This window comes from Lynx rufus, unplaced genomic scaffold (assembly GCF_022079265.1).
Source record: "Lynx rufus isolate CCGP_SWC_20201006 ecotype Redwood Valley unplaced genomic scaffold, mLynRuf1.p SCAF_23, whole genome shotgun sequence".
In the NCBI taxonomy this organism is placed as follows: Eukaryota; Metazoa; Chordata; class Mammalia; order Carnivora; family Felidae; genus Lynx; species Lynx rufus.
The window spans coordinates 3099660-3111785 of NW_025814838.1; the positions used below are offsets into that span (position 1 = coordinate 3099660).

At 50.3% G+C, this 12126-nt stretch overlaps 2 protein-coding genes across 5 annotated transcripts in view; one reads left to right on the plus strand and one right to left on the minus strand.

Annotated features, from left to right (window-relative positions):
• Positions 1 to 1749, minus strand: part of KATNIP (katanin interacting protein) — a 193512-nt gene extending 191763 nt beyond the window's left edge. For 3 of the 4 annotated variants that reach the window (XM_047087185.1, XM_047087186.1, XM_047087187.1), the window contains exon 1: positions 1563 to 1606. In XM_047087185.1, the coding sequence (XP_046943141.1) occupies positions 1563 to 1569 (7 nt within the window). In that variant the 5' untranslated portion in view covers positions 1570 to 1606. Of the gene's footprint in view, positions 1 to 1562 lie in introns of all 4 variants that reach the window. The other variant, XM_047087184.1, reaches the window with a different exon arrangement.
• An 86-nt stretch (positions 1750 to 1835) lies between these two features.
• The window catches only part of GTF3C1 (general transcription factor IIIC subunit 1), a 74882-nt gene continuing 64591 nt past the window's right edge, over positions 1836 to 12126 (plus strand). The window contains exons 1-4 of the mRNA XM_047087124.1: positions 1836 to 2070; positions 4378 to 4587; positions 11047 to 11223; positions 11860 to 12003. Of these exons, the coding sequence (XP_046943080.1) occupies positions 1850 to 2070; positions 4378 to 4587; positions 11047 to 11223; positions 11860 to 12003 (752 nt within the window). The 5' untranslated portion in view covers positions 1836 to 1849. The remainder of the gene's footprint in view (positions 2071 to 4377; positions 4588 to 11046; positions 11224 to 11859; positions 12004 to 12126) is intronic.

Here is a 12126-nt window from a genome sequence, read left to right on the forward strand (position 1 = left end):
TGTAACAAAATCATACATGGGTAAAATATCCAACCAAAGGGTATGATAAACCAATGGATTTTAATACAATAGAGTATAAAAGTTCACCAATATGGGTTCAGATGCCACACTGTATATAACCTTCAAGAATTACCACTTGCTAAGTCTTGGTGTAGGATCAAAAAAGAATGGTATTTGAAAAGGCAATTAAAATAGTCCCTGCTCCAACTATATATCTGTGTGAGGCCAGACTTTGCTCATATACATCAGCCAGAAAACACATGTTTGGTTGCCAAAGCCGAAATGAGAGTCTAGCTATTTTCTATCAAGCCAGACATTGAAGAGATTTAAGAAAATGTAAAATAATGCCACTACTACTCTTCCTACTACTTTTGGGGGCGGGGGCGCAAAGCTATGTTTCATTAAAATTATTATTTATATTCAGAAGTAATGGGTTCATTGTTATTTTTAAATAAGTTGATAAATGAATGTTTTAAGATTTTCTCAGCTTTAATTTCTGATATGGTAAATTTCACAGATCTACATAAACAACGCTCTTCTGAGGTAAGAGCATAAAGGAGTCCTGAGACCAAAAAAATTTGAGAACTGTTGTTCTGTAGAAACATTACATTGATCTTCCCACAAGGCAAACTGCAAATGACATTTTACAGTACCTCTGAAGTACAAAGGGCAAAGCGTCTTTTAAGCACACATCAGATTATTCAATTAAAAAAAAAAACCCACACTGCATTAAGTGGATATCACAAAGGAACAAATCCCTGTTAGTGGTGAAATGAGAAAACTGATCTGGATTCTAGCATAGACCCTAACAGTCTGTCTAAACATTAGTCCTCCTAGCTTCAAAATGAGATCCGAGTAGCCTATTTTTAGATTGCTTCCCATGGTCGATTCTATGATTCTAATCAGGGACCGAGTGTCTGGCTTTCTTACCCACCCTGCCACTTGTGGGCTGTTTGGTTAGGGGCAAGTTAACTTCTTTGAGCCTCAGTTGCTTCATTTGCAAAACAGGAGAACACTACTGACCTCAAAGGGCTGTTCTGAAGCTTAACGAGGTGTTGCTTGAGAGAGCTTACAGAGTTCCTGGCACTGGACGGTACTAATTATTCTCAGCAGAGCTCATAAAGAGAGTATGCCCTAGAATTCCCCCACCCACCTTACCAACTCCCTTCTCCCACTAGCTGACGACCGCACTCCCCAGGGTGACGCTTACTCCCGTACCAACTCCCAGACTGCACAGTTCCACATCCGAGGAAGACACACAGGACCCCCTCGCCCTCAGACTTCTACTTCTCCTTTCCACTCTAAACCTCTTCTGAGCCCTCAGCCTGTACCGGGTTCCTACACGACCACAGCTCTGCACCTTGGCCACACCACTGACCACTCCCCCCAGCCTCTTCTGGCCATCCCGGATCACTAAGGCTCCCTTTCCCTCAGACCGGAGGCCACCATGGGTCAGGAAGTGGTGGTCCAGGGCTCTCCGGCCTAGGGTTCTGTCCGGGGAAGCCTCAGGAGAGGTGAAAGAATAACTGCCCGACCGCCCGGAGGGGCCCACGGACACTCACCGTCCATCCCTAGAGGCGGCGGTTCCGGGTGCTCGAACCGGAAGCGGCCCCTACACTGTTTGCAGTTCCCCTGGTTACTGCGGGGTTCCGGACCAATGGCGGTGGAGATCCAGGGACTGAGCCCGCCCCCAAAGGGAGTGACGTCGCATCGGCGCTCTGGAACTCCTCCTCGGATCTCAAAGTCCATCCCGCCTCTCAGGGCTGCCGAAGGTTGTGCGCAGGCGCGCTGGAGGGCCTTTAGTGTCCTGGTGCGCAGGCGCCGGGGGAAGCTGCCCACCGAAGTAGCAATGGACGCGCTTGAGTCGTTGTTGGACGAGGTGGCCCTCGAGGGGCTTGATGGCCTGTGTCTGCCTGCGCTGTGGAGCCGTCTGGAGACGCGAGTGCCGCCCTTCCCCCTGCCTTTGGAGCCCTACACGCAGGAGTTCCTGTGGCGGGCCCTTGCCACGCACCCGGGCATCAGCTTCTATGAAGAGCCTCGAGAGCGACCCGACCTCCAGCTCCAGGACCGGTCAGCGGCCTGGTCCTGCGGCGGGCGGGCGAGAGGGCGGGCGCGGAGCCCGGGGTCCGATGGCTCTGGGAAGGGCCCAGGTTCTGACGGGAGGGGGTGGGAGATAGGAGTGGAGCCCGGGGAGGACCGTGAGTCGTGGGGCGGGGGGGGGTGAGGGGGGGGGGGGAGGCCTGGGTGTAAGGCTGACTGGGGGTTCCTCGGGCCTGGTAGAGCCCGGGCGTTCGATGGAGTTGAGGGTTATCTCATGATGTCCCATTATGTCCGTGTGGGTGTTGGGTGGTGGTGAGCAGGACCGGCGGGATATTCTTCAAGTTTCAAAGAGTACTCTTCTTCCGTAGTGGTTAGGAGGTGAGTTCAAACCAAGGCTGGAGACCGATGAGTTCAACCACCCTTTCTGGGGCATTCATTCAGTGCTTGACCGGAGAGCCTAAGTCAATTAGACATCTGCATAACAGCAACCTTAATAATAATAATAATAATAATAATAATAATAATAATAATAATGGCTAGCATTTATGGAGTGCTTATTTTTGGCCTAGTACTATACTCTAAGATCCTGTTCTGGGAGCTTCAGGGGACTGAACTCACTTGATCCTCAGCAGTAGGTACTGTTATCTTCCCCATTCTGCAGAGGAGGAAACTGAGCCTTCGATTAAGTAACCTGTTCAGCGGTTACAAAGATTATAAGTGACCCACGTGTTGATTTGAACCCAGGCCATCCGTCTGTAGAATCTGTGCTCGAAAGGCATATTGTGAGAAGTTCCCAGAGGTAATACTGTCCAAAACAGGACTTAAAGATTGGATTTAGGTGGGCACTTGGCAGAGTATTCTGGACAGGAAACAGCACATGTGAAGCCTGCAGGATGAGAAATATGTCAAGTTTGGTTGAAGTGTAGGATTGGAGGTGGGGAATGAGGAATAATGTTTGGCACTTAGATGCATGCTTGTTGTGAGCCGGGACTGTTCTAAGATCCTGACATAGAGTGAGTTATTTAATTTTTACAAAAGCCTTAGAAGAGAAAATCGAGGCACAGAGCGTTTAAGTGACTTGTTTAAGATCATCTGCTAGCAAGACCAGAACCCCCAATTTGAATCCACAGAGTCTGGGGTACAAAACCCACTCTGCCCTTCGCTCAGTTGGACTGGAGAGGGAATTGGGTGGTCTTTTAATCCACTTAGGTGGGAATCAGGGATGATTCCTCTGGTTCCTGATATTTGGGTACCTGAGTGAATACTGATGCCCTGCCCTGTTGGTAGGGAACACAGAAGGGCAGCACAGTGGCTTGAGTCTTGGGGGAGGTGGGGAAGATGTTGAACGTACTTTGAGACACATGGAGTTTGAAGTTCCTTTGGGTGACCCTAGTGGAGATTCTGTTTAGTAAACATGTGGCTTCAGGTGGGGCAGGGGAGGGGGGAGCAGGCCAGAGAGAGGGATGGACCTGGACATGTGGAGTCATCCCTTATGGTTGGATGTTTAAGTTGTAGGCCAGGATTCTCCCTGGAGGCCTAAGACATGGCCCTGAGGTGCACCTACGTGGAAGGGCTGGATGAAGGACTAGGAACCTTCCAAGAAGCCTGGGAAGGTGCGGCTGGAGAAATGGAGGGTAGCAGTTCAGAGCGGTGTCCTGGCAGATGTGATTGGGGTTTGGAGGGTTACGCAGTGTAGAGATCACACAGAAGGCAAAGGAGGAAAGGGCCAAAAAGCGGAAGTGGGATTTAGCCTCAACTGGACTAGAGCAGCATGTGAGCGAGGTTTGTAAGGAAAGCTTAACAAAGTTGGCTGACTGGATAAAGGAAGAAACCCAAGTCAAAGATGTCTCCATGACATTGATACGACACAACTGGGAGAGAGTGGAAAGGAGGGACTTTATTGGGGGCGGGGAGAGGCAGTTATAACTTTGCCTTTGATCTCCTTGAGTTTGAGGTGTTCGGTAGACAAGCGAAGATACAGGGTCAGTGTTTGGAGGGAAAAGGCAGGACGTAGGATCCCAAGGTGAAAATTGTTAACGTACAGGCACCAGATTTGAAGGGAAACCAAAAGGCCACGACTTGGGCCAGTAGGACGGTTCTGGTTCCAGCATTCAGCTTCTTAGGGTGGATTTGGGGGACCCTGGGAAGGTCTGTGTTCTTTGCGTTAAAAAGGCAGGAATGCTGCTCTAATCTGCATTTGCAAAGCGGGAAGACTTGAGTGAGCACATTCTCTCTCTCTCTCTGGTCTCAGCAGGAGGTTGTCAGAAGAATGTGGCCCAGTATGTACTGTTTCCGGAGCTGATTTGTGGTTTGGTATTTGTGCCTTCCCTCTTGTAGATACGAAGAGATTGACTTGGAAACCGGAATTTTGGAGTCCCGGAGGGATCCAGTCGCTTTGGAGGACGTCTACCCCATTCATATGATTTTAGAGAATAAAGATGGCATCCAGGGCTCTTGCCGGTACTTTAAGGAGAGGAAAAACATAACCAATGACATCAGGACCAAGTCTTTACAGCCCCGCTGTATGATGGTGGAGGCCTTTGGCAGGTAACTGATTTGCACCATCAGAAACTCGTGGGAATCCTCCTGCTTTGGAGTTGGGTGCACAGTCAGAGCGCTGAGTCTCGCCAGCCCTTTACGAAGCCTCTGCCTTCTTCACTCGGCTCATTTTGCTCAGGGACCTGCCTTTCTCTTTCCCTTGTATCCACAGTCCTGGCACGGTTGGGCAGGGCAGGAGGCTATCATTTGGATCACTCTTTTTTTTTTTTTTTTTTTTTAACGTGTTATTTATTTTTGAGAGAGAGCACAAGCGGCAGTCAGGGAGGGAAAGGGGAGGGGGGAACAGAGGATCTAAAGTGGGCTCTGCGCTGATGGCAGCGAGCCCAGTGTGGGGCTCGAACTCACAAGCCATGAGATCGGGACCTGAGCTGAAGTCAGCCACTTAACCACCTGAGCCACCCAGATGTCCCCTGGATCACTCTCTCGTAGGGACTGGGCCCCCTGCTGCCCAGCGGTCCTTTCCTGAGTCTCCGGCCGGACCCCCGGTTTCCCAGAGTGGTCCATTCCACCTGTCATCTTCTAAGCCTAGCCCCACTCCCACCTCCCTCCCCGCTTCACAGAACAGGGAGAAGCTGCCCGTGTGAACTCTCCTGACTTCCATCTTCAACTTGCAGCTGTTACACATCTCTTCCTCCCCCCACCCCCACCCCCCAGCTCAGAGGTGACCAGAAACCATGTCACCAGGACCAGGCCCTGTCTAGGGCCTCTCTCTGCTTCTCTTCCTCCTCCTCTGCCCATCCCCCTTCCCGCCCCCCAGCCCAGCTCCCTGTACCTCCTGCTCTTTCCTGCCTCTCTCAGGAAGCTCATCTTTCTCCATCATTTTCTTTCTTTCTTTTTTTTTTTTAATGTTTATTTATTTTTGAGAGGGAGGGGCAGAGAGAGAGGGAGACAGGATCTTACTGCTGACAGCAGTAAGCCCGATGCGGAGCTCAAAGTCACAAACCTCGAGGTCATGACTTGAGCTGAAGTCGGATGCTTAACCAACCAAGCCACCCAGGTGCCCCTTCTTCGTCATTTCCAACTTTTGCCTTTCTGCTGGTGCTGTCTCCTCAGCCCTAACGTGACTCACACAGCTTACAACAGGACCTTCTCTTGACCTCAGATCCCCTGTGACCATAGATCTCTCTTTCTCTCTGCCGCTTGTAGGATCAAGCTTCCCAGAAGAAATAGCCACTCTCACTCTTTGTCCCCTTCACCTCTGCCCTCTCAGTCCTGACGTCTGACTTTATTACTTCACCGAAATCTTATCCCCAAAGATTCCTAGTAACGAGCCTGTGGACACTGTAGGGCCCGTAACCTCCTTGCCCTCTCCACCCCATCAAGGACTTATAAAGCTTTTGTCCCATGGCTTCCTGCTTTATTTTCCTGTTCTAGCCGATCCTTACCAGCTCCCTCATGGACTCCCCGACTTCCTTCCACCCCTTAAATGTTGGGCTGCTCCCCAGGGCTCTGAGTGCTCCCCAGGCGTCTGTCAAGTGCCGTGTGTGGAGTTACAGTAACCTCTTCCTCAGTGCGCCCAGAAGTCAGAGCATTACTCTCCTTCACCCCAAACTTGCCTCCTGTTCCATTTCCTGCCCCTTTTGTGTCTTCCCTCTGCTCCAGAGGATTCCCACGCCCCTGCCGTATAAGACGCAAACTTGGGCCCCTTCTCTCTTTCTACGTTCAGCTGGCCACCGAGTCCTGTGGACTTGACCTTCTGACGTTTTCTCAAACACCCTTTGGGCTCAAAATAGTACAATAGTCTCTTATCTCCCTTCTTACTGTCTCTCCTCTTCGGAACTTTCCACACTGCATGGAACATTTTTCTCTAAGATGGACTTGCGGTGGAAAGTGCCTTGGTCACTCAGGACAGATAGCTCAAGACTGGCCGCATGTCCCCCACAGACATGCTTTGTTTAGCCAGCATGGTGGTTTGTTTGTTTTTAATTTTATTTCATTGCTAATATTTAAAATCTAGATTTCTACCTCCTCTTAAAAAAATTATAGGATCCATGGGGCGCCTGGGTGGCTTGGTTGGTCAAGCCTCTGACGGCAGCTCGGGTCATGATCTCCTGGTTTGTAAGTTCGAGCCCCACCTCGGGCTCTGTGCTGTCAGCAGAGTCTGCTTTGGATCTTCTGTCTCCCTCTCTCTCTGCCCCTCCCGACTTGTGCTCTCTCTCTCTGGGACTGTGATTTTCCCTTGGTATTTAGGCCAGAACCATGAGCCATGTCCCACCTAGTGCTGCCCACCCTGCTGAGTGGCCCATAAGGCTCCATATGCCTACCCTCTGCCCACCCAGCTCTCCCCCCATAGCCCTCTCTATGCTTTGCCCCGAACACGCCGGGCTAATCTTACTCAGGGCTGCAACACATGTTGTTCCTTTTGCTTAGGGTCTTCTGCCTTCAGGACTCCTGGGGGGCTCGGTTGGTTAAACGTCTGACTCTTGATTTCGGCTCAGGTCATGATCTCACGGTTCGTGAGATCGAGCCCCTATTCGTCGGAATCTGAGCTGACAGCGCGGAGCCTGCTTGGGATTCTTTATCTGCCGCTCCCCGACTCACACACACGCACACTCCTCTCTCTGTCTCTCTCTCTCTCTCTCTCTCAAATAAATAAACTTAAAAATATTCTGCTTCAGATCTTCACATCTCCTACCCCCTTCTCTTCATTCAGCCTTGGACTTGGTTCCTCAAAAAGTATGTCCCTGTTGCCCAGACATCATCGTATTACTCACGTCAGTACCAAAAATGGTCTTCAGTGTTTATTTACGTCACTCTTTCCATACCAGACTGTAACCTTGAGGGCAGAAACTCTTGTTTGTTCATGGCTGTATCTCTAGGATCTAGACTCTGCCTGGCACCGCATCGGCTCCTGAGAGTGCATGTTGACTGATTGACTCTCTTGTTGGTCTGGAAGTTCTAACCCCTGACCTGTGTCATGGCATCCAAACTCCCTGGACGGCACTGCCAGGCCTTTTGGGATGTGGACTCGCACTGACCTCTCGGGCTCTCCTTCCTTCTGCTTTCCAGCCTGCGACCCCACACCAGGCTTCCCGGCCGGGCCATTTGCCCCCAGGACAGGCGCACTGCTACGTGCCTCCAGAAACTTGCAGGTTCTGCTTCCGTGCCCTTCACCGCCCCCCCCCCCTCCCCCGCCCCCAAGCTTAGTGCTCGCTCAACATCCCCTCCTGTGAGAGCGGTCCCTAGTTACTGTGCTCCGTTCACACGCACAGCTTAGATGGAATTGGGCTCTGGACGTATGCCGTTTCCTAGGTGCTCTCTGACAGCTGTCGGATCATAGCATAATCGCTCACTTTCTGGACTTCCTCCTCCAGTGGACTGTGAGCTCCTTGAAGGTGGATACCGCTTTTATCTATCTTGGCATCTCTGGTACTTTACATTGTGCTTAATCAGTATTTGACATCCTGTCTGGTGACCACACTCAGCATTTTAAGCCTAGCAGGAGTCCCTTAGTCAGCTAATTGGAACTGTCGGGATTATGATAGTACAGCGTAGTAAACAAATCTGAGCCTGTGTGAAAAGCAGCAAACCTGTTCCCCAGTTTTCCAGCTTTCTTTTTCCAGCTGACCTCTTCCAGTTTAACTTAATGAACCTGTTTTGGACGAGAGAGCAAAGTCCTAAGTCTGTGATGTGCAGACACAGGAAGTAGACTGTCTCTTTCATGGGTGTTCGCAACCATTCTCTCTGAGGATGGATTCTGCCGACTTCCATGACTCTACAGAAGACTTATTTTAGGTCACAAACAGTGTAAGGTTAAAAGGAAGACAACCTCTTCTTTCATCTTTGGCCCAGTTGGTGGTAGAAGTGAAACCAGCCAGTGTGGGGTAGGAGGAAGGAGAACCGTCAGTCTGAGGGATGTGATAGAAGAAATCCGTTTCTCTGCCGAGTCTCCATCACTTAAGTCTGAGACTCCACCCACTGGGCCTCATCTGCTAATTTAAGCTGACATCTTGGGCAGATTGGCCCACTCCATTCACATACTCTTGGGGTCCAAGCCCTGGAGCAGAGATCCCACGAGGGTGTGCTGGCAGAGAACCCCTCACTCACTCACTTCTTGGCATCAAGATACCCCCACTTGGAAGCGCTCCCTTTCCCAGATGAATGCATCACTGAGGGTCCTTGTATAAGAACTCATGGACTACCAACCCCTCAAATCTGGGCCAGCGTCTAATTCTTCTTAGCTCTGTTGTTTAGACATCTAACCACAAGGCCTGTCTCCCATCACATCACTCAGTCTGAAATGCCTTGCTAGGACGTATTCTTGGCCTCTTTATTATTTTCACACCTCAAGTCACTAGGAGGAGCTGACGATTCTTCCAGGGTCTGGTCTTCAACGGACTACAAATCCGCTGATTAGCCAGTTCGGTACAGACCTACCTCGTCGTCCTGCACTTCACAGATACTGCGTTTTTTAGAAATTGAAGGTTCGTGGCAACCTTGCATCAAGCAAATCTGTTGGCACCATTTTTCCCAACAGCATTTGCTCGCTTCGTGTCTCTGTATCACATTTCGGTCATTTTCTCAATATATTTTCTTTCCTTTTCTTTATTTTTTTTTTTAATGTTTATCTTTGAAAGAGAGACAGAATACAAGCGAGAGAGGGGCAGAGAGAGAGGGAGACACAGAATCTGAAACAGGCTCCAAGCTCTGAGCTGTCAGGACAGAGCCCGGCGCAGGGCTCGAACTCACAAATTGTAAAGACCATGACCTGAGCTGAAGTTGGACGCTTAACCAACTGAGCCACACAGGCACCCCAATTTTCTCAATATTTTGAACTTTTTCGTTGCTATATTTGTTACGGTGATCTGGGACCGGTGATTACAATTTGGTGAAGGCTCAGATGATGGTTAGCATTTCTTAGCAATAGTATTTTTTAATTAAAGTACACACATTGGTTTTTTTGGACGTAATGTCATTGCACACTTAATACACTACACTACAGTATAGTATAAACATACTTTTATATGCACCGGAAACCAGAAACTTTATTTGACTACCTTTATTGTGATACTTGCTTTATCACAATATTTGCTTTCTTGCAATGGTCTAGAGTTGATCCCACAACATCTCTGAGGCGTGCCTGTATTTTTGACTCTGAAGCTTATCTGTCCAGTTCGGTAGGCTAGTTTGCTCACTTAACAAATACTCACAGAGCCCCTACTATGCACTACAATCATACTAGGCACTGAAGGTGTCCTAGTGAACAAGTCAGTACCATGTGCCTACCTTTATGGCACTTAAATTTGAAGGGAGGAGATGGACAAGAATGTCTGCCAAAAAAAAAAAAAATTACCTTTAAAAAAAAATTTTTTTTTTTACATTTATTTACTTTTGAGAGAGAGAGACAGAGCACGACTGGGGGAGGGGCAGAGAGTGAGGGTGACACAGAACCCGAAGCAGGATCCAGGCTCCGAGCTGTCAGCACAGAGCCTGATGAGCTCGAACTCACCAACCATGAGATCATGACCTGAGCCAAAGTCAGACGCTCAACTGACTGAGCCCCCCGAGGCATCCCCAAAATACGACCATTTTTTTTTTTTTAATTTTTTTTTTTTTCAACGTTTATTTATTTTCGGGACAGAGAGAGACAGAGCATGAACAGGGGAGGGGCAGAGAGAGAGGGAGACACAGAATCGGAAACAGGCTCCAGGCTCTGAGCCATCAGCCCAGAGCCTGACGCGGGGCTCGAACTCACGGACCGCGAGATCGTGACCTGGCTGAAGTCGGACGCTTAACCGACTGCGCCACCCAGGCGCCCCAATACGACCATTTTTAAGAGTGCCGGGTGCTGTGAAGAATATGGCAATGGCCAGGTAGGGGATAGCTGGGGCTAGACTTTCGGGAAGGCCCGAGGAGGTCATGTCTAAGCAGTAGCCCCAGTGATCAGAAGGAATCCGTCACCTACAGATTCGGGTAGGAGCCCGGGCAGAGGAAGCAGCTCATTTGAGGACCATCAGGGCCATGGAGGGTGCATCAGATGTACCAGGCCCTGCTGGGGAGTTTGGGCTTTGGTCTGAGTGTCCTGACGAGACCTCGGAGGGCACCACATAAGGAGAACACAAGGTTGGCTCTGTTCACCCCAAATGCTGCAGTTTGGACACCGAAACTGCCTTGATGGGGGGTAATGGGGGGGACTGTAAAGCTGTAAGAAGCAGCACAAAATGATGATTCTCTAAGGTTCAGGGTTTTGTTGTTTTTTTTTTTTAAGTTTATTTATAAATAAGTGTGCAGGGGAGGGGCAGGGTGAGCAAGAATCCCAAGCAGGCTTCATGCTCTGCACTGAGCCTGACATGGGGCTCGATTCCATGAACCGCGAGATCATGGCCTGAGCCAAAACCAAGAGTCTGATGCTTAACTGACTGAGCCACCCAGGCACCCCCTGTTTTTTCATATTTTCTTCAAATCACTTAAAGTTATTTCTTCTGTGTGGTCGTTTCTGATCCACAGGTGGGGAAAGAGACTGATCATCGTCGCCTCCCAGGACATGCGGTACAGGGCCTTGATAGGCTTGGAGGGTGACCCCGACCTGAAGCTCCCTGACTTCTCCTACTGCATTTTGGAGCGGTTGGGCCGGTCCCGGTGGCAAGGCGAGCTCCAGCGTGACCTCCACAGCACTGCTTTCAAGTGAGGGGATAATTCGCTTGACAGGGCTCCCTGATGATTGTGCCCTGCCCCCCAGCATGGGCCTGTTGACCTACCTCCTTCCCCTTTCCTCTCAGCCCTGCCACTGGGGCAGTCTGCAACCTATGCTGACTGGGAGTGCAGGGCTTTGTGTATGAAGAGACCCTGGAGTGACCCTATAATTTAGTATCTAAACCAGACATTTTGAGAGTGGAGAGTGGGGCCCCAGGGCAAGGCCAAGGCAGTGGGCATAAATTGGGACCGCCGGGCAAATCAGGATGTATAGTCCCCCTAGTTATTGGCCACTACAGGATTGGGCACCTGTATTTGATGGTGTCATCACTAACCCTCATCGTCGCCCACCCCACCGTCCGTCCCGTGCCCATTTCCCTGGGCCTCCACCCCCATCCCCCGTCCGCCTCTGCCGGGGACCTCGGCTGTGCTCTTAGGCTGAGGCATGGCTGTTGTTTTCAAGGCTGCTGTCCCACAGTGACTGTCGTCGTAGAGTGGCTGGGTAGGACTAGCCAGTGCTACAGTGTGTGTCTAGCACTGACGTTCAGGTGAGGGGCCCTCTGTGCTGTTGGGGGAAAGCAGCCAGCAAAGCAAAAATGACAGAGCCACGCTCCTCCTCTCCTCCAGGGTTGATGCCGGGAAGCTCCACTATCACCGGAAAATTCTGAACAAAAACGGGCTCATTACGATGCAGTCACACGTGATCCGATTACCCACCGGAGCCCAGCAGCACTCGATCCTCCTCCTCCTGAATCGGTTTCACGTGGACAGGTATAGCGTGTGAACGCCAAAGCACTCCGTTCTGCCCTGCACGTTAGGCCTTTACAAACCATGGAGGCTAAATCACAGCACGACCGTAGCTTTTTACTTTTATTGATTTATGTTTTGCTTTTA